This window comes from Cardiocondyla obscurior, linkage group LG02 (genome assembly GCF_019399895.1).
Source record: "Cardiocondyla obscurior isolate alpha-2009 linkage group LG02, Cobs3.1, whole genome shotgun sequence".
NCBI lineage: Eukaryota > Metazoa > Arthropoda > Insecta > Hymenoptera > Formicidae > Cardiocondyla > Cardiocondyla obscurior.
The window spans coordinates 11,264,461-11,284,658 of NC_091865.1; the positions used below are offsets into that span (position 1 = coordinate 11,264,461).

The 20,198-nt window shown below is 34.2% G+C and overlaps 3 protein-coding genes across 6 annotated transcripts in view; 1 reads left to right on the plus strand and 2 right to left on the minus strand.

The window, feature by feature from the left end:
• The window catches only part of LOC139108812 (ATP-dependent DNA helicase Q5), an 84,287-nt gene that overhangs the window by 38,370 nt on the left and 25,719 nt on the right, over positions 1-20,198 (minus strand). The window lies entirely within an intron of this gene.
• LOC139108990 (uncharacterized) lies at positions 1,466-6,721 on the minus strand. Its single transcript, XM_070667724.1, has 2 exons — positions 4,965-6,721; positions 1,466-4,859 (listed from the first exon to the last, which is right to left on the minus strand). Exons 1-2 carry the CDS (start codon positions 6,468-6,470, stop codon positions 2,832-2,834), a joined length of 3,534 nt encoding a protein of 1,177 aa, XP_070523825.1. The 5' UTR covers positions 6,471-6,721; the 3' UTR covers positions 1,466-2,831.
• LOC139108828 (scavenger receptor class B member 1) overlaps positions 8,910-20,198 on the plus strand; it is a 30,758-nt gene continuing 19,469 nt past the window's right edge. The window contains exons 1-2 of one of the 3 annotated variants that reach the window (XM_070667438.1): positions 8,910-9,270; positions 10,268-10,417. In XM_070667438.1, coding sequence (XP_070523539.1) covers positions 9,243-9,270; positions 10,268-10,417 — 178 coding nt within the window. In that variant the 5' untranslated portion in view covers positions 8,910-9,242. Of the gene's footprint in view, positions 9,271-10,267; positions 10,563-12,458; positions 18,212-20,198 lie in introns of those variants that run through there. The other 2 variants (XM_070667446.1, XM_070667429.1) reach the window with 2 other exon arrangements.

Below are 20,198 nucleotides of genomic sequence, written 5' to 3' on the forward strand. Positions count from 1 at the left end.
ACACATGTGCATCACCATTTGATTCACGGAGGAGAAGATGCACAGACATGCGTTGCCGTTGACAAAAGTCTTTCTGCCTTTCACGTCACATTGATAAGGATCCAGATAGTAATAACAATTCGTCGCTCTCGAATACCAAAAGCCGTAGCAGCAATTAGTAAAGTGCAATATACCGCTTGTGTGCTTCTCAAAATATTTTTTTAAATGTTGTTTCACCTAAACCAATTAATTATCGTAACGGTAACGTTTAAAAAATTAATCTTTATTTTTTATTTATTTCAAAACTATATCTTTATCTTTATCACTTACTCTTAATAAAAATTATATGCTAATTTTTATACGTTTAATTCGTCAAATTCAAATATAATTAGTAAAATAAATAATGAGAATAATATTGTATTTTTTTTTTTTTTGCAATGCTTACTTGGACATAAAAGTTCCTTTTACTATTCGGTGAGCTCGTTAACGCGACCAAGGATGATGCACAGTCGCAAAGGTGAAAAAGTCTGTTCATTAGCGAGATATTTTGTAAGATATGTTCCGTGTGAAAGTGCGGTTCAAAAAACCTTCGGTACAAACTCTCCGCCACTTCAAGGACTCTGTCGATCATACCAGGAAGTGGAGACTGAACGATGTCACTTTTTATCACGACAGCCAATAACGCGACGAAGTAGCAACGTTTCGCCCGCGGTTCCAGCAAGCTATTACGATCACGAAGAGATACCGTTCCGAGTACGAAGATCGGTTTCGGTGCGAGTTCGATCGATTTGAAGATCGCTTCGACGTCATAAGATTCCGGACGTTCCCGGTGAATCTCTGCTAAAGAAGGCGTCGCCGTTATCGGTTCGTGAAGTCCTTTGGTATCGCTGCAATCGGGCGCAATTTTTCGTGCGTAGGATATAGTGATCGCTCTCACGTCGAATCGAATTTTCCGCGGATCGTCGATCACCTTAACGATCAACTTAAGAAACTCGTCCGAGTTGTTGGAGGCGATCATTCTCAGGTTCTTTGTTCCTGTTACCGTCCACCAGGCGAAATAATTCTTACCGCATTTCGTAATGCCTATATGAGCGTGGCCGCAGACGATAATAGCGCCGGTGTAAATCGCCGTTCCAAATATTTTTCTTAAAGTCGCCGCGAGGTTCCATTCCTCCGTCTCGTACAGGATTCCGTAATAAAGCGGCGCGAATACCGCACGAAACGCGTAATTTGCTATCTCGAATTCCGGAAGCACTGCGCCGATCATGTCGTTTACGGAAGTGTCCTCGCTCGCCAACAAGCTGTCGAAGGCGTAATCGCTCGCAGCCTCGAATAGGCCGTCAATGGTACGTTCCGACCAAGACAGAGGATCGTGAATTAACGACCACGCCATAATGCAGAGATCAATAGGGATTGCAATAAATGAGTAGTTACGAAATATTCTCTCCGGCGGTATTTTTTTCTCCTTCGTTTCTTCGCGACTCTGATGATCGAGCCTCGATGGCTTTTCGAACGGTACCTGTACAGGCGTCGTTACGTCGTTCTTCAAAATGATCGCCTCGAGCATCGCGGCATCGTGCTGTCGCATTGCCGCGAAACCGACGATCGTGGGGTCACGGTCGGGATCTAATTCCGGATCAGAAGTAATCCATTCAGTTAATTCGATCGGAGACATTTCAGGCTTGGCTATTGACGTTGTCGTGTATTGATTTACTTCGTCGTGAATCGGCTCTTCCGATAGTTCTAACTTTGCACGACGCTTTACGCCTTTCTTTCGTTTACGCTTTTTTACTTTCGCACGAGTGATTAATACCGTGTAAAAGTGAAAAGGTTTGCTCGCAATTTTACCGGTGTTTCCTTTAATTCTATTGAATAGGGATTTAAAATCGCGGAACTTCATGAGACAGCAGTGACCCTTTTCGCTGGCTTGTCCTTCCTCGTCGCACGGATAAGGATCGAATAAGTAATATCTAACGTCCGTCGTCCAGATTGCGTAAGCGCAATTTGTTAGCACCAATATTCCGGTTTGATGTGTTATTAAAAATTTATGGACGACGACATCAAGTTTGTCGAGTGGAGAACATTTGAGTTCGGCGAGAGTGATTTCTTTCAGAGTAACGTTGAAATTCGTATTACATATTATCATCTTATTCAATGTTTTATAGCGGCTGTACTGCAATCTGCCGATTTGTTTATCGATCATACCGGTGAAAATAATCAATTGGTTCAGAATATCGTCGCAAAAGTAATCGATATGCAGCGTGTTTTTTGCCAAAATGCATATTATAGCCGCAATGTAACAAGGTTTAAAATAAAAAGATTCAATCCTCCCGCGATCTTGAAGACTGAGGCTGCCTCGTATTATTTCCACACTTTCATCCACAACCTTGAAATAATATCTAGATAAATTGCGTTCTAATGAGGGTATACTTATCAAGTATCTATTTATAAAAATGCTGACAAATAAAAAAAAGTTTGTTCAGTGAAAGTTCTCAAAATGTAGTACGTGATATTAAATACTTAGATAAGATTTATATAGATCATTTGATAACACTATTATAAAATATTCAATATTATAAAAATAAAATTACTTTAAAACCAGCATTCTTTGATAACGACAGATCTAATGTTTTATCGAAATCTTTAGCATTTATTATCATTTTCAGCGTTTCTTCCGTTTTATTATGTTTCTCCGGCGGCTAAATGTAAAATAAAACTTGTGTATAAAGAAGCTTTTGTAAAAGCAATATGATAATATTATTTATGCAATTCACGAAAAATATTATAATTTTGTAATGCCGTATTTTTAAATTATATTGCAAAATAATATTTTTTAAATCATATTTTTATAATTATATATTTAAAAATTTATTAACCTGTGGGTCAAAATTAGGAAATATTAATTTGAGTAGTAATTTTTCCGTATCGCAGGAATTTTCCTTGACGGATATTATTTTCTCCGCTTTCGTCACGTCCTTTTGCTTTCGTTCGTCAAATCTTGTTAAGTAATTTATCGTTAAAACGGGAGTTTTAATCGTCGGTCCGAGTGGTATTAGTTCTGGTCTCATAGCGTCAAATACTATCGGCGATTTCTTTAACGTTACGTTTCTCTTTTTCTCTTCTACGCTTTCTCGGCAAAGATACTTTTTATCGGTTGCTTTATTAATTTCACCGTCTTGGATGTAATTCTCATCGATTGCTCTTAGAGGCACCATACGGATCGGTGGCAATCTCGAATATAAGTACTTCCCGAACGCTAGCTTAATCATCTTTGAAGGCTTTATGTCTTGAAGCAACGGTACTATCGCGGTCGGTATAGATTCTAGAGTAACATCGCCCTTCTTAATTTCCAATCGCGAATCGATCGAGAATCTTGAAACAAGCGACTGGATCGACCTGTTCGCCAATTTTGCTTCCAACAAAATGCCAAGTGTTTTTTTTGACGGCATCACGTACGGCGTTGAAAGACTGTACTTCATCTTTTCCATTATTACTTCCTCGTGCAAATTATTTAATTCTTTTTCAGTGGGATCTTGGATTTTTACTGTGGATGTTAAAAGCGCCAAATTTAAACGATAGGGTGCGTCAGATTGTATAAATTCCTCAATTGTCAACAAGGGATCTTTTAGAGGCATTTCTTTTAGTAATTCAATTTCTTTAATTTCGTCTTCCTCTCGTTCGTCCTCTTCCTCTTCCTCCTCCTCATCCTCCTCCTCCTCTTCCTCTTCCTCTTCTTCTTCCTCTTCTTCTTCCTCTTCTTCTTCCTCCTCTTCTTCTTCCTCTTCCTCCTCTTCCTCTTCTATAATATCTTTTCTATCAACGAGCTCTCTCGTCACTTCCTCATCGGCAACATCCGGTTTCTTTTCTTCAAGTTTCAATAAATCGTCATCAGTAATTGGTAAAAACTTTGTTTGAAATTTATTTGTCATTTTGTCTGGTATTATAATTTCCGTAGGTGATTTATATTTTCCCGGCTGTATTGCATCCAGAGCTACGAAATGAAGCGAAAAATGCGGATCGTTGTATTCTAAAATGCCGTATAGTGCGTTAATCAGTTCGTTGAAACTGTCCGTTACGATAAAGCCGGCTGTACAATTCCAAAGACGCCATCCTTCTACATCACTACCGTAAGGATTAAACAGAAAAAAATGTCCATCCTCCTTCCAAATGGCATACATTAATTTCTTGTTTTCCAATATCACTTCGGGATATCGTTCAAAGTAACACTCGAGAGCTTCCGCGAGATTAGCTAAAGGATTCATGTCGCCAGCGATAACATTCATACTTGTTTTAAAGTAAACGTCGTTCTCAGCCAATTTTAATCTAGGAGGTAAAAATGACATATCTAAATGACTAGGAGCGCGTGCTACTTTTCGAGCAAAAATTTCTTTTTCCTCTTCTTCCTCCTCTTCCTCCTCTTCCTCCTCTTCCTCCTCTTCCTCCTCTTCCTCCTCTTCCTCCTCTTCTTCTTCCTCTTCCTCCTCTTCCTCCTCCTCTTCCACTTCTTCCTCCTCTTCGGCTTCTTCTTCTTCCTCCTCTTCTCCTTCTTCTTGTGCTTTCACTTCTCTTATTTCCGGTCGGCCTTGCTCAATCCACATTATAACTTGTTCGTAAGCCTTGTTGCCGATATCGAGAATTTGATCCACGTCTATATTTCGCCAGCGAGCCGGTTCTTTTAATTTCCTGTACGCCAACGCAGTCAAAGCAATTATCAACCCTTGTCTACCTTGTACCCGCGGATGGTATATAAAGTTCATACACGTTCCGTTACCGCGAACGAGAAAACGATGAGCATTTATCATTTCGTATCCACGAATAAATCTTTCTGTAGGTATTTGTTGCTCTTCGTCATGTTCTTTTTCCGCTTCTTTTTCCACTTCCTCTTTCGGTTCTTCTTTCAGTTCCTCTTTCAGTTCCTCTTTCGGTTCTTCTTTTAATTCTTCGTTCGTTTCTTTTTTTTTCTCTTCTTCTTCCTGTTCTTGTACCTCCTCCTCCTCCTCCTCCTCCTCCTCCTCCTCCTCCTCTTCCTCCTCCTCTTCCTCCTCCTCCTCCTCCTCCTCCTCCTCCTCATCCTCCTCCTCTTCTACATTCTCGTTTTCTTTTTTCATTTTTTCATCTTTTTCTTGCGCAAGCATAAAAGTTGTTGGCTCATCAGCCGCCATCATGTATCGATCTACGTTCTGCATAATATCTGGATACTGAACGCACACTTCTGCTAATTTCTGAAAACGCGGTCGTAATCGTGGCGTCGTATCAATTAAATCGACTTTTGCTACGTCCTTGGGCGATGAAAAAGTCTGTGGTCTGCGGTTTGTCCCACTCTCTCGATAAATTACTTTTTCAAATGGACCGTTTGACGTCACCCCAGTCTTAACGTAGAGCACCTTGGCACCGTGTATAAAAAAAGAATCACTTTCCTTATTCCCAGTATTTTCTAACACTATTTCCATCATTTCGTTTATGGTGCTATTCATGGTTACACAAGCAGCTCCTCTGACGGTTTTATTTGTCGCGTGTTCTATATCGATTCGAAAACCTCGATCGTCGCAAGCAAACGGATCAAGAAAGTAGTATACATCGCCATCCCTCCAAATCGCGTAAAAAATTTTCTTAATCTCAAGTATTCCGATGTTCCGACTCTCAAAGAATTTTTCTATACTATTACCAATAGTAATTTTACTCTTTTGCGCTTGATTCGGAAATATATTCGCGTCAATCTTTATCTTGGCGGAATACACTCCGAGAATAACGTCGCTCATCAAGTCATCCAGCCCGAGCTCGAACTCGTCATCGAGTTTTTTTTCTAAAACCCTAACTAAATCGATCAAATAAATATTGGACTGATTGTAAATCAGATCGAGCAGAGCGGCGGTCCATTTGTTGGCACTAATCAGTCGGGAATATATCAAAGCCGCCACCGCTATTATCAAGTGAGCTTTACCTCTGAGAGCTTCCGGTACGACACGATGCGTCAAATGGTAAGATCCCTGTATTACAGCCCGGTGCTGCTGATAAATTTGATAACCGCTCGGTCGTCTTCGCGGCTTCTCGAATACCATTGCGGTTTCTTCAAAATCTTTTGGAGATACGGTCTTCACTTCGCTGACAGATATAGCGTAAATTACAAAAGGTTCATTGCCCACGTAACTCTTTTCAAGGATGATGAATAGTAACCCTATCAAGTCTTTCACGAGAAACAGCTTAGCCGCACCGCTGATTTTATCAGCCGCCGGCTCGCCACTCTCACGTCGCGCCTGACCGTCAAATATGTTGTAATACTTGGAATCTTTCCAGATCGCTATGTTAAGCACGGGCGATGTCAAGATTCCGGCGTTGTGCCGCTCGAAAAACCGCTCCAACGCCTTCGCAAGATGAAACTCCGTCGGATTGCGCGAACGAAATTTCCCGACGTACGCGGCATCCTCGATCTTAACTTTAACGTGAAACTTTTTCTGAAGGAAAAGAGTTCTCTTCAGATCGAGTATGGTCATTGTCCGGCGATCGTCCGTGTTCACGTCTTTATAAGATTCGCAATAAAAAGTGTCTCCGTCCTCGACAATGTTATCGATCACCGCCTCGCTCCAAGAACGAGATTTGCTAATCGCCGCCGTGGCAAAAGCTGCTATTGCTACGGCGCCACCCTGTTATTAAAGCCCGAAATAAGAAACCGCAAACCTATCTACGTTTAATTATATTTGTGTTTAAAAAAAAACTAATTGTTATGATACGCGATATGAGACCGTTAATCGTTTCAATAATTTATAAAAAGAACATATAAAGTGCAATGTGAAAAGTTTCGTAAAGGTTAACAAATTGCTTATCGTAATGTTGAAAACATTTGTTTCTTAAATAAAGTTTACATCATTGACTCAGGCAACAGTGATTACCTGATAACCTCTGGATAATGGTGAGAAATGTGGCATGTTTAAATGAATCAGACCGGAACGAAAGCCATATTTGACGCACGAGGATAACTCAGTTGTAATTTTAGTGAGAGAATACGTATCATTTGGTAAATCAAGCATATTATTCAAGTTCTGATATTCCTCATCGAGATCCTCAGCGAATTCATCGCTCGACGCATCGTCTTTAGCCGTTTCTATTGTAATATCTCCAATAGCATTGATAGTCTCGGCTGAGACTATCTCATTACACTCAGCAAGCTGTTTTATTTTTCTCTCAAATAATATTGCTTTCTCTTTTCTCATATCGGACGTTACCTCTTTGTTACGTTCCATGTTTTTAGCTTGTGCATTTATTAAGAAATTTTTATCAAATTTATTCAGCCGGCATCGAAATATTCTGGTTAAACGTAGAATACGTGCATTATGCTTTAATATAGTTTCCAATTCGGGATATTAAATCAATTTTTAACCTAAACCAATATATAACATAAACGGCGTATAAGATTACGCTTAATCGACAGTTTCATTTTCTTGTCTTCTGACATCCGACATGCATATTTACAAAACTTATTTAAAATAATGACGGTAATAACCAGGTAAAGTTCACAATTAAATTTGAATACGAAATTATTAATTGCATGTTAAAATTAATTAAATGAAATTTGTAACGAAATAAGTCGATATAAAAAAAATGACTACTACAATCAGAACGTTAAGAAGATAGAAAAATTATTAACAAAAACGAAACCAAAAACTGATATGAATTTTGTGTAATTATTAAAAATGGTATGAGAGATATTTTCCAAACGATAAAAGCGAAGTAAAAGCAATGAAACGTACGGTAACTTTTTTTAAAAAATAATTTTTGTGATTGCAGAAGAAGAAAGAGTTGTGAAACTGATACATTATTATTTGTATTATATTAAAAGGAATTCATTGAGCTTCGTTATCCGAAAAAGTAAGATAATTAATCAAAGTTAACGTAATCCTTTTTTTCATAGCCCCCACGAAAAGTGAGCTTATCTGTTCTATCTTCTACGAAAAAAAATGCATTCTTATTATTTGAACCTTATTATGGAGAGTGTTTTACGTTTCGTTTGTAAACACAGGATGGGCACATTGATTGCAAGACTGTATCCTGTGTTTGATATTTCATATATGATGAAATCGCAATATCGTAAAGCAATTATAATTAAGTAATATTTTCTCCGACAGACTTACTGGCTGACTTTATAAGACAATTACACAGCACTTTAACTGCGTGTCTTTCTTTTATGCGACTCTTGGAAAGCAAAGAAATTTATTTTTATCAAATGTTAATTATAACGTATAAACGTGCGTTAAAAAAAAAAAAAAAAAAAAAGAAACAATTTTATTGAAACGACCGAAAGACAGATATTAAAATCAGTCAAATTTACATGTTTTCATGTTCTACATATCGCTTATAATATGGTATTAAACTTGATAAAATTGTAATTCTCAATAACCAGACGCGTGACCTATGTTTCTGTCTGATAAGAGGGTTAACACGATATTAGGAAGAGTTGTAGAACATCCTCGTAAATTGCAAACAGCGAGATAGAATTCATAATTAGATTAATTACACTAATTAATTAATTTCCATATTGCTCGTAAAAGAAATTCAACCGTATTTTGAATGGCATAACAGTTTGATACAACGAATTTCTCATTTATCTAATTCTCACGTCGTTAATTATTCTATCAACAAAACATAATTAGTTACGCTAAATACAAATTATATTAATTTATGTCTTTATATTAATTGATAATATTAATTACAAAATATTAATAAAAAATTAGCGTTAAATTCGTTTATTAAAATGTTATGGATTTTAGTTTACTTTTGGACGGAATATTTTTTTGTTTTAACTTATTGGCTATCATACTTCAATGCAGGAGTGTAAAGAACTGTACTTGTGATAGTGACATAAAAATAAAATGAATAATTGCAAGCACGTTGAAAGATTATAGACCAGTTCAGACTATGTAAGCACGTGGGAGAAACATAGCGGAACGTTTCCGTTATACATTTTTAACCCTTATTTGCTAGCAATCTTCGATGAGCGGCGGGATAGCAATTCCTCCCACGGATCCATAATAAATAATAGGTCACTTAAGTCGATCTTGGTCTTTATCTATCGGCCTGAGTGGTGTTATCACTCGAAGATTTTGTAAAACAACTACGAACAAGGATCGGGAACTGTGGCTGTACTCAGTAAACGAACAGACGTTGATGAGAACGTTGCCGCGTTAAGAACTGCACTTCACGTTTACTTACTACGCAATATTTCGTGACTTAATTTTGTGCAAATTCTAGTGCATCCGAAGACTTTTATAATGCTGGCGTATATTAGGATAGTGATCCGTAAGTACAAATGCGATCAATATAATAATATTAATCAAATTAAAAATTAAAATTAAAACCCTCTCATTTGTAAAAAAAAATGTTTTCTTTGATTTAATAATTAATATCTATGAAAACATTGAAAGCAAAATCTAATAGCTTATTCTTTCAATTGAAGAATTTGACAACTCTTTTCTTTTTTTTTTTTTTCTAAAAACGGAAGAGACTGTAATACAGACTTTCAGAAAATTCAGTAATACGTCTTATATACAAAGACTGCGTAAATAGAAAGTTTGCATGAAAAAAATTTACCGCGTTAGTTTAAATAATATTAAAATTATTAAGTATAATTTTATTAAATACGAATAAACACCTACTTTGTGAAGTATAATATTTAAATTGTTAAAAAACAAAATAATAAGATAAAATATTTAGGTCACTAATATATTTTTTTTTTATTACGATTTTTGTACGATTATGCACGTTAGATTATATGATATTTTAATAACTACTTGCTTATCTAGAACGTTTCAATGTTGCCTGCTGACCGTAATAAATTGAAAAAAAAAATTATAATTTTTAATCTTTATTTGTGCATCATTATTTGCTTAATATCTTCTTGATAAACATTCAAATAAAATGTACGTAATTTAATGATAATCAAGTTAGCAACTCGTCTAGAAAATTCTTTTACAAGTATTTGCTGCTTAATTAAAGCGTAGAAAATAACGGAATCAAACTTATCAAACTATATAGCGCAGTTTAACTACTTTCAGATTTAATCGTTAATGTTTAATATTTTTATTTCTTAATGGAATATTCTGTTAACATAACACCAATACGTATATATAATTTTTTACAAAAATAAAAAGAAAAAAAATTAAAGGGTTAAAATTTTTTCTTTCAACGTATGTTTAAATGCTTTGTAAGTTTTCTTGCTGTTTGAGTAAAATACGCTTTAAAAAAACATCAAATGACAAGTTCGAAATCTGCAAAATCATCAGGTATAATTTTACAGGTATAATAGCAATGGAAATGAGGAACGTTGTAGAAGTAGCCAGAAAATGGTGTCAAGAAGAAGCTTGGTATATGAGAAAAGGGTTGCAGAAGATTACTGTGACGAACACGACGGAGCTACAACCAGTTTTATTACCAGCACGGCCAAAATGTAATTTTAATATATCAAATCAATATCTCTTAAGAGATTAAGAATTTTAATATAAAAGGGTATGCATCTGGCTTACTGAAGACGACTTAAACTCATATATTTTACTTAAAAACATTATTGACGTGCAGCACGTGTTAAAATTTGGGTATGTAATTTATTATTATTATACTTTATCTTAGAATCGATAAATTGCCTGTGATAAAGTATGACTTTTGCCGGAAAAAATTTACGAATTATTTAATTAATTTTATTGATTAGCTACAAGTTTCGAATTCCAACAAATGGCATGAACGACTTCTATGACCTATTTCTATGACCTTTGACAGCTTTTATGCTGTAATAACTAATTATTAGTTTTGTCATCGCGTATGTACAGTTAACGATTCGAAAAAACTTTTCGATTGATACTGTTAATTAATTAATGACAATGATGATGTAATCATCATATCCTAATCGCTGTCAATCGCTCAATAGATTTTTCATAACCTAAAGGTAAATAACATATATTTCTCTTACTCCATTTATAATCACAGCTTACTCACTATATAAAAATTATACCTCTTTGCATCTTTCGCAATAACAAGAAAAGCAGAACTTACAAATGGAAAAATGGTACAATCTTTCATACTGTACAAATTTTTTTTTAAATAATTTTTATATCAAAATAAATAGTCAATCTAAGTACAATTACTAAATTAATTTAATAATTTAAGTTTGATATTTTTTTTTATGTATTTGATACAAATTAATCATAAGTTGACAATATTCTTTTCCCCTTTTCGAAATACTTTCATAATGTTGCAATAAAAAAATGTTGACCACCTACAAAAATGGTCTTATGGAATAAATTTTAATTTTAATATTTTTCTAAGAAACTTTTGTACAACATGTATGCAACATCTAGCTTGAAAGAATTGAATCCTAATAATTACGAGAGTATTGTTCCTTATGCAAGTAATGTAGATCTTGATTATGACTTCTATCATTAGATAGAATGATCGCGAATAATTGAAACGAAAAATGGAATCAAACGTGGATGTAAAAATGTGTAACATGGAAAAATCGAATAACGTCATAACAATTAATCATGTATTTGTGGTTTCCTTTGCAATCTGGTATTTAAACATACATTTAACTACGCAACACGTGGATTATTGGAAAGGAATTAATAAGCGGTTATTATGTAGAGTTTCAGATTAATTATCTAAAGTGTTTTACAAAACAAGATTGTTTTTTATACCATTTGCGTCAAAAGTATGTAATTATTATATAATGCATAAAATGAATTTTAATGATGCGCGATCCGTGTGAACTTCATTTACGACGCGACTAAAGTATTACAACTTTGTTAAAATCTACGCGAAATTTCAAAACACATAACAAATCTATGAATTTAAATAAAATAAAAATATATATGAAATAAGAAATCAATTTTACTATTTTAAACTTTCGGCAAACGTGTAATAAATAAAATTCTATTAAAAAAAAACAAAAATTAATAATTATGTATTTTGTTAAAAAAATAACACAATCAAAAAATATGATACTATCCGTTTTTATATAAAAATAATTAAAAAATACAGCTTTAAAAAAGTTCTTTTTATATTATTAATAATACGTATTTATATACGTAAGTAAAATAACGGAAAGGTTTTTATGTACCTTACGTCTGCCCACCTGAAATCTCTATTGACAACTGTAAATTTCTTATCCTTGAAATGAAGTTAGATAGATTAGCATTATTGATGTATAATTCAAATCGAAAAGGAATGCCACAATGGTCGTTAAACTTCCGTAAGCTATCGTTTTCAATCGCGTCATACTTGCGTGTCATAAGTATTCATACGTATAAGTGTTTCCTTTTTTTGGCCACGGTCACGATCGTTCCTGTCTGTTTCATGTTGAACCCAAAGATAAAATGCAAAAATTCCAATGCGACACCACGAATAAAATTCTTGAGTTTATCTACAATGCTAATTCAAGAATAACAGGAACGGAAAGTTCCAATCACAGAATATATTAATATAAAATATATATATATATATATATATATATATATATATATTTAATTCTAAATTTATAATTTAATTAAAAAAATAATTCTAAATTAATTAATAACTTTAAGTCAATACAGTGTAGGCTTTTGATTTAAACAATTCAAAGTTTTCATTTTGAATTATTAATAACACATCTCCATACTTAATATGAATCCGACTTGATCGCGTAAAATATATAATTTTAACTTAAACTTGACAATCGCTGTTAGAAAAGTAGAACAAGCATAGGTTACATAAAGCATTCATGAAATAACGTTACAAGGATAAGTCTATATGTGATAGATGTCTCTTACGTTAATTACGCTTTATCATATTCGTGACATTAAGTCATGCAGATGTGTCGTAAAATGTCTTGTACAATTAAGATATTTTTTAAGTATAAGATCGTAACATGCAATTTTTATGCATCATGTATTCTTCAATATAATATCACAATTACTCTTTCTTTTCTATTTTTAATTGATTAAAGCAGCAGCTTTGACACAAAAAAAAGCACGGAATAATTTATCAAAATTTATAGTTTACTCAATTAATGATGTAACAATTTACTACATAAAAGAAAGTTATTACTGGAAAATGTGTTTAAGAGAATAATATTAAAATGCTACAACTATGTAAGAAATGCTATTTAAAAAATTATTTTTAATTATTTTCTCTTAATTTTTGCCAAATTTTTGAAATAAAAAAAAAGAATATATTTATATATATATATATATATATATATATATATGTATGTGCATATATTACGATATAAATAGCTTCATTATCAACAATTGGCTGTTATCATGGCAATCTTTTGTTCCATTGTGTTGAAAGAAAATTGGTCTTGACAAACGCAGACTGCGTAATAAATACGCATGAATATCAGAACCAACTTAATGCGTAATAATGTGACGTAAGAATGAAATAGCGTGATCTTGCAATGTCTGCGCGTCCTTTTAAAATCGTCTGTCAACGTCGTGAATTTGAATTAACGCGTGCACGTCAACGTGTTTTGTACACGTGCTTGTAGACAGACCACCCGTATGATAGCAACAGTTATCACCAACAACTACAATATTGTATAAATAACCAAGATATGATAAACTCACATTATATATAGAACAAATGCTGATAGTTCACATGGCTGTAGATATTAAATTGAAGATGATGCAGATATTAAAAAAAAATTAGTAGCGTTATCAACTCGAGTTCTTAAGATGTCTTAAAAAATGCGGAAGTTGATCAACTTTTCTACTTATTAAATCGCAAGTTGATTACAAATTTTTTTTCGATGAACGAGAAACGAAGCAAGATTCGAAACAAACATCTTTTCGCTCTCTCTTAACGGCTTTTAGTCGAAAGATATTTACATACTTGTTTGCGTCAAGATGGTTTTAAATTTTTACAAACAATTAACGATATGTCAATCATAATGGTGCCCAACCAGAACTATTGGCATAAAATTATAAGAGTTGCATGCCTAATTTAAGAATGATAATGCAATAAGATGGATGCGCAAAATGATACAGTATAATAAGCTCGGCGCCTAGTTACGATAAAACGATTTACGAGTCTGACCTTAACATTGATTATAACTGTAAATCTTTGTATTTTCATTTCTACACTTTCATATCACGATTCTAAAAGAGAAAATACCATAGACTTTTATAATAATTTTTGCAGATAATACATTACTTAAATAATAAAAAAAAAGTCCGGAGATTTGCAATAATAATATAAATAATATATAAATATGACTGACTTTTTAATATTTCCGCTCTTTAAAATAAATAGTAATTTTTTTTTAATCTTTATGGCAATTTTTTCTTGTTAGATATTTATCAATTAATTGCATTATAAATTAAAAAAAAAATTCAAACTAGATGTTTTTTATTAATTTTATATATTATTTATTTATTATTTACATTTAAAGTAGTATTAAAATTTTAACTTTACGGTACATTGACTTTACATTGCTCCAAGTACAAGGCCACGGTTTTATGTATCACTTTTTACGTTCGAGGCATTCTTTTCTCTCTGCGACGAGAGAATGGAAAGAGAATAGCTCCGGGGTAAGGCAGTGACGCGGGAATATGTCGCTATAATCGATATCGGTGATGCCGTAGGAATACAACGGGCGGATAATCGGAAAACCCGCTATCATGATGATGCCGACGGCCGCGTTCAAGCTTCGTTGACTACGAATATTTCGATACGAGGTTAACGGGACGTCGAAAGTCAAAATTACACGTGTGCACAGTTGGCAATGTGCTCATAGTCCGTGACAACGTGTATTAAACTATTACGCGTCGAGAAAGAAGATATTAATCGGTGCAATTTTTGAGATGAACATAAGAATTAATTAAAACACGATGGTCTATACAAAGATGGTCTCGTACGAAGGTGTAATTACTTTCATTATAACTTAAGTGAATTAGCATTTCGTTGTCAGTTTAAACATCTGTGTACTAATTAACTCGAGTTAGGCAATGTTTAATTACAACGTAAGCTTCTATGTCGGAGCACAATAAATTCTTGACATATTTATTTTAAACGTTCTTTACTAAAAAAAAAAACAATTATAAGAAGAATACTTTATATAAATTCGTATATTTAAATTTGCACGATTCAAGCACATAAATTAATTTTAATTTTATAGGTTAATCACCTTATCGCTCTATGAAATTAGGTACTTTATCAATATACTGAGCTTCGCCAGCTTATATTTTAATCAATCTGTAATCTTAAATCTCAACAACAAACAAGTGTAAATGCTGATTTATATCGAAAGAAAAAACGTGCGCTAGTTTTCTCTTCGTTTGAGGTGCAGAAAGCAAGCGGTTATAAAAAGCCGGAAATATTTTGCGTTCCGTAAAGTAATTTATGTGAAATTTTTAACCTTGAGTGTTGCAAGGCCGTTGACTGTCAGAACCGGTCAAGTTCACTTGAAAGTTACACACTTGTTTCTTTCACAAAATCTATAGGCTTACACTAACATTAATTGGACATGCCAAATAATCTATCAAATAATCCATTCACTATGCGATGTCTGGAATATTTAAATCTACTACCAATGCGGACAACTTCAAATTAGAAAAACTTTCGATATCCGTCAAACAAATATTTCAATTAGTCATTGTTGTAATTAATTCGTAAATAGTAATTATTGTTCTATATATTTTACTAAATACAACAATTAATAATCTTCAAATCTGAATAATTGATGAATGTACGTCATGCAATGTTCGGCGAATTAATTACGAATGTTCTCAGACGATGACTAATTAGAATAAAACTACACACATTGATAAACTTCTAAAGAAGTGTCTCACAAAACGGTAAATACCTATGAGTAAATGGCAGAGATTCTGCTTTACTCTCGGAATCGCGAGGGAATCCCCCACGTGGAATCGGTGAACGTTACCGGTTTGCCGCTATGACTGACACTACCGGATCGTAAAAAAAAATTGTGACACATCGTAATTATCATACGCGTTCAATGACGTCGAACTAAACGAACTTACGGAAACAGAAACGACAAGGACGTGAATCGTACGCGCGTTGTTCGCGACCAAATTTGTTCTTTATCTAGTGCAAAGCGCGCGATGCTAACATTAAAAAAATCTTTTATATTACAGTAAGCAATCGTCGTTATCGAATGAAGCAATCGGTCTGTGCCTCAATCATTATCTTTACTTTTTTAAGCAGTTATGTCGGAACTGTTTTCCTCCTAACGAACGAAAGAAAAAAAACAGAAAAGAAAAATCGCTTATGCGGAAGTGCGGTATTTAATAATGCACTAGCTCGGCATTCGCTGTGTTTCGCGGCATGTAATCGATTCCAATTGCATAATAAGTGCTATCGAATAGTCATCGACTGCTTCTTGAGAGATTGCAGCGTCGATTTTCTTGCTATTAGCATAGCAAAACTTAAATCGGTTTAGACTCTAGACGTTGTATAGGTATTGCTGAATTGAACATTTTGAGAAAGAAACACATAAAGTGTATTATAATGCACATGGTAGTTGAGTTACGCGGACCTTTAACACGTAAATATTTCATAATTATAATAACGCTCAATTTTGTTCTACACCTACGCAAAATTCTTAAGATTTGAAGAACCTTCGTAAGATAATAATCTTAATAAATTAAGTCTTTTAAGCATTAAACTTAAAATCAGACTATAAAGTATATGACGTTGCGCGATAACATATCGTATCATTTTAGGACAAGTGATATTATGATTAATCGAGTAAATAAGCTCAAAGAAAAAAAAATATCAAAATTAAATTTGTGACCGCTCGTTTCAATTAACTTTTGTATAATACTTTCGATTCGTCGGAAAGTTGTTACGTTTGATCACCGTACTTTCTCCAGAATGCAAGTGTTTTCAAGATTACAACAGCACCGCCTGATTTGATGCTACGATCGTAAATGCCTCGCGTCTTCTACTCTCTTATTATAGCGGTCGCTAAAAAAAAAAACGCTCTCCTTGATGCAGTTCCCTCATTTATAAAAGATGATATATTATACTCCCGAATGTAAAAAATAGTCCTAATGCAGCCCGCTTAATTCCGCAAGACAAAGCCCCGATTCCGAAAAGTTTATTCGTTCCGAGAAGCGAACGTAAAAGCCGGCAACAAAGGGCAGGCTGCATTATCCTGAACCTGAAACGCGAGCGTTTGTTGACCGGTGAACGAACAACCTTGAGATATTGTCTTTCCCCGAGCGAAGATTCGAGATCCTACGGTTAACAGGTATATCAGAAGCTTCTCGCGGTGGGACTCCAATCTCGTGACTCGATTGGATGGGATTCCACGTGCTTGCCGGTCGCCACCACCGCGACCAGCGACAAGCGCGGGCACGAATGTATGTAGTAGGGAGCATGATATTTTTTAAATCTGTACCGATCCGTACTGCCACTCTTACACCGAATGGTATGCTGTACGTATCATACCGGCATCGGCACACGGGTATTGAGGTGACATACGACAGGTGGTGTACAACATAGAAACAGGCAACAGCCGAGGATCTCAAACGATCGACGAGTGCCACGAGATCTCGTCGAAAATTTTTCAAATTTTGCCCGATTGGTCGAGAAACGAATAGAACGATATTATTCGCCGAATTTATACCTGGGAAATTGTATCGCGAACCTGGTTTGCCCGGCCGCGAGAGTCTACCCGATCGCTTTCGAGAGCAGTGGTGATCAGAGAAAGAGTCGTTTACATTGAAGATCATAGATCGGACGTTCGTGTTGCACCGTGCGGAAAAAAGTGAAGGGCCTTTGATCAAAGTTCGAAAATTGAGAGTGTTGAAATCGCGCGTTTAATCGGCATGCGTATCTCGTGATAAATTACATGAAATTATAAACCGCGACGTGTAAGTCGCAAGCTGTCATCGAGCTGTGCGTCAGAAGTAGAAACCTGTCTTTATCGTCAACCGCGGGCCTGTTGTTACTACTGAATCGCCGACGATCGTCGCAAGTAAACATAATCGGCACACTACCCTTAATATCGTGCAACAGAAGACTAACTTGCCAAGAAAAATGAAGGATCTCATGGTAATCTGGAATACCTTGTCACGACGTCAAATTTACTCGTCAGTGAACATCAACCCTAATGGCGAGAAACAGGTTGAACAGGACGAGGCAAGGACGCTGACAAACTTGCAAAGAAAGTCCTCAGTGGTGGTGAACAAATTCTTTAATGCCGCTCTACCAATGCGTGCCGGTGGCAGACAAAGGTGGTCCAAAAGTAAGTAAGAGGAAGTTTCATTTCACGGTCGAATAATAGAAAATATTATGTTACTCTATGGCAAACTAGAAAACAACAACCTAACGATGTCAAATAGATTTCAAACTATCCTACGCAAGTGTAATGTTAATAGACGACCCTAAAATATGATAAAGAAACCATCACAGATTCGAAATGTTAGAAATGAAACACGTCATGTTTCAAAAAATACAACATTTCTTTTACTTATACACGAACCTAAATCTCTGACGAAGAACACCTTAAAATTTCCGAAAACTTTTTGTTAATTATTGTTATTTTATGCAAATGGGATACAGATTTCAAATCGCATAGTTCTCTAGTCACGATATATTTGAATAATTACAGCATTAAAGAAAATGTATTCTAAATTGACTTTAAAATTTTTTATACAATTATGACTTTAATTTGCAGTCGACAAACACACGAACAGATTTTTCTCTCGTAAAGCGAAGACTTTATGAAAGTTGCTATATGTTTATTTTTATCGTTTAAGACGGACTTTAAATTGAAGTGACGCTAAATTAATACTTTCGTGACAGATTGAAGCTTAAATTGCGTAAAACGAAATTAATAAATAGGATAGTTTAAAAAAAAATTATGAAATTGATGTTATCTGTAAGCAGTAATAAATACATGCTAACTCATTGTAACTAAGTATTATCGAAAGCATTAAAAAGTACAGAGTATGTGGAAAACACGCAAATGTTCCGGTCTGTTTCCGATTTTCTTCTATGATTTAGACAAATTAGTGCAGTGCACGCAATCTTATTTAGTTATTGGAAAGACATTTAATGAAGTATTGTAATACTTATAATAAATTATACCGTAAATAGCACTTACTTATATTTAAGTGTTAAATAACTAGTCATTTTGCAAAAATAGATATCAAAGATTACATTACAATTAACTAAATTAGCATTAATGAAGATACATTCCAAAGATATTAACTAATCAGTTTTAATTAGTCGTTATTTTGCATAATTTATAATTCGCGAAATACTTTTTGCATTTTAAAGTGTTGAATATGCAAAAATACATTTAAGGCAACAAATTAGCAATAATACAAAAAAATTGTTAGAATTAATTCTGCTCACTGCAGTTCACTGCAAACGTATTGTTCTGCTAACTTTTTCTTGTTTTAGCAGAACATTAAAAAAAAAAAATACTAACACAGCAACAAATTTTTTTAAGTAACAACTTTTTAGCAACAAATTAGCGGTAATAAAAAAATGGTTAAAATTAATTATGCCCACTTCGGTTTGCTAACTTATACAACATATATTTACGAAGGAAAAAATATTGTCAGATAAATATCATATTTATTACTTAAGAGATGAATCAGAGATCCTCGATAAGAAAACGCCCGAAACTCTATAGCACAGATATTCCTATATGTAATTTAAAATCGAGCAACTCGAGATGTACGGCGTTGCGATAAACCGGTCCTAATTTCGCATGACGCAGAGTTCAGAAATACGAAAAAAAGACAAGGCGAGGGTTGGATTGAAAATTGCAACTGCAATCTATATCGATCGAAACGCTCCGTTTTAGCCTTGCGCAAGATAATAACTTTCCTCGAACTGCAGCGTTAAAAATTTTTGTGGCAAAAATTTTCACACGGATATACATGCCAACGTAATTGTTTAAATCGCAAACATGCACTTGCACTGCTGGTTAAACCTACAGTATGTAATTTGTGCGGATAATCGCTCCATTTCAAAGAAACAGCTGAAAACGATTGAACAGATAATGGAATTCTTTCACGCTTCAAATGTACTGAAAAAATAGCGTTTTACGTATTCAAACACAAAAGACCTATACGCTTTATATATATTTAATATAACTCTTTATATTAAATTACAAAAAAAAATATATTTAATCTTCTCTTTGTTGAGGAATATTAAAGATAATATAAATTGCATTAAAAATATTCTAAAAGTAATGCAAAATCAAAAAGCATTTGTTA

Bases quoted from the DNA above. Each gene is read 5' to 3' on its own strand.
- LOC139108990 (XM_070667724.1), bottom strand. From the start codon at position 6,470: ATGACCATACTCGATCTGAAGAGAACTCTTTTCCTTCAGAAAAAGTTT. The intron at 4,860-4,964 runs GTACAAGAACAG...GAACCGAAAGAG, and splicing joins AGGAGGAGGAGGAGGAGGAG to GAAGTGGAAAAAGAAGCGGA.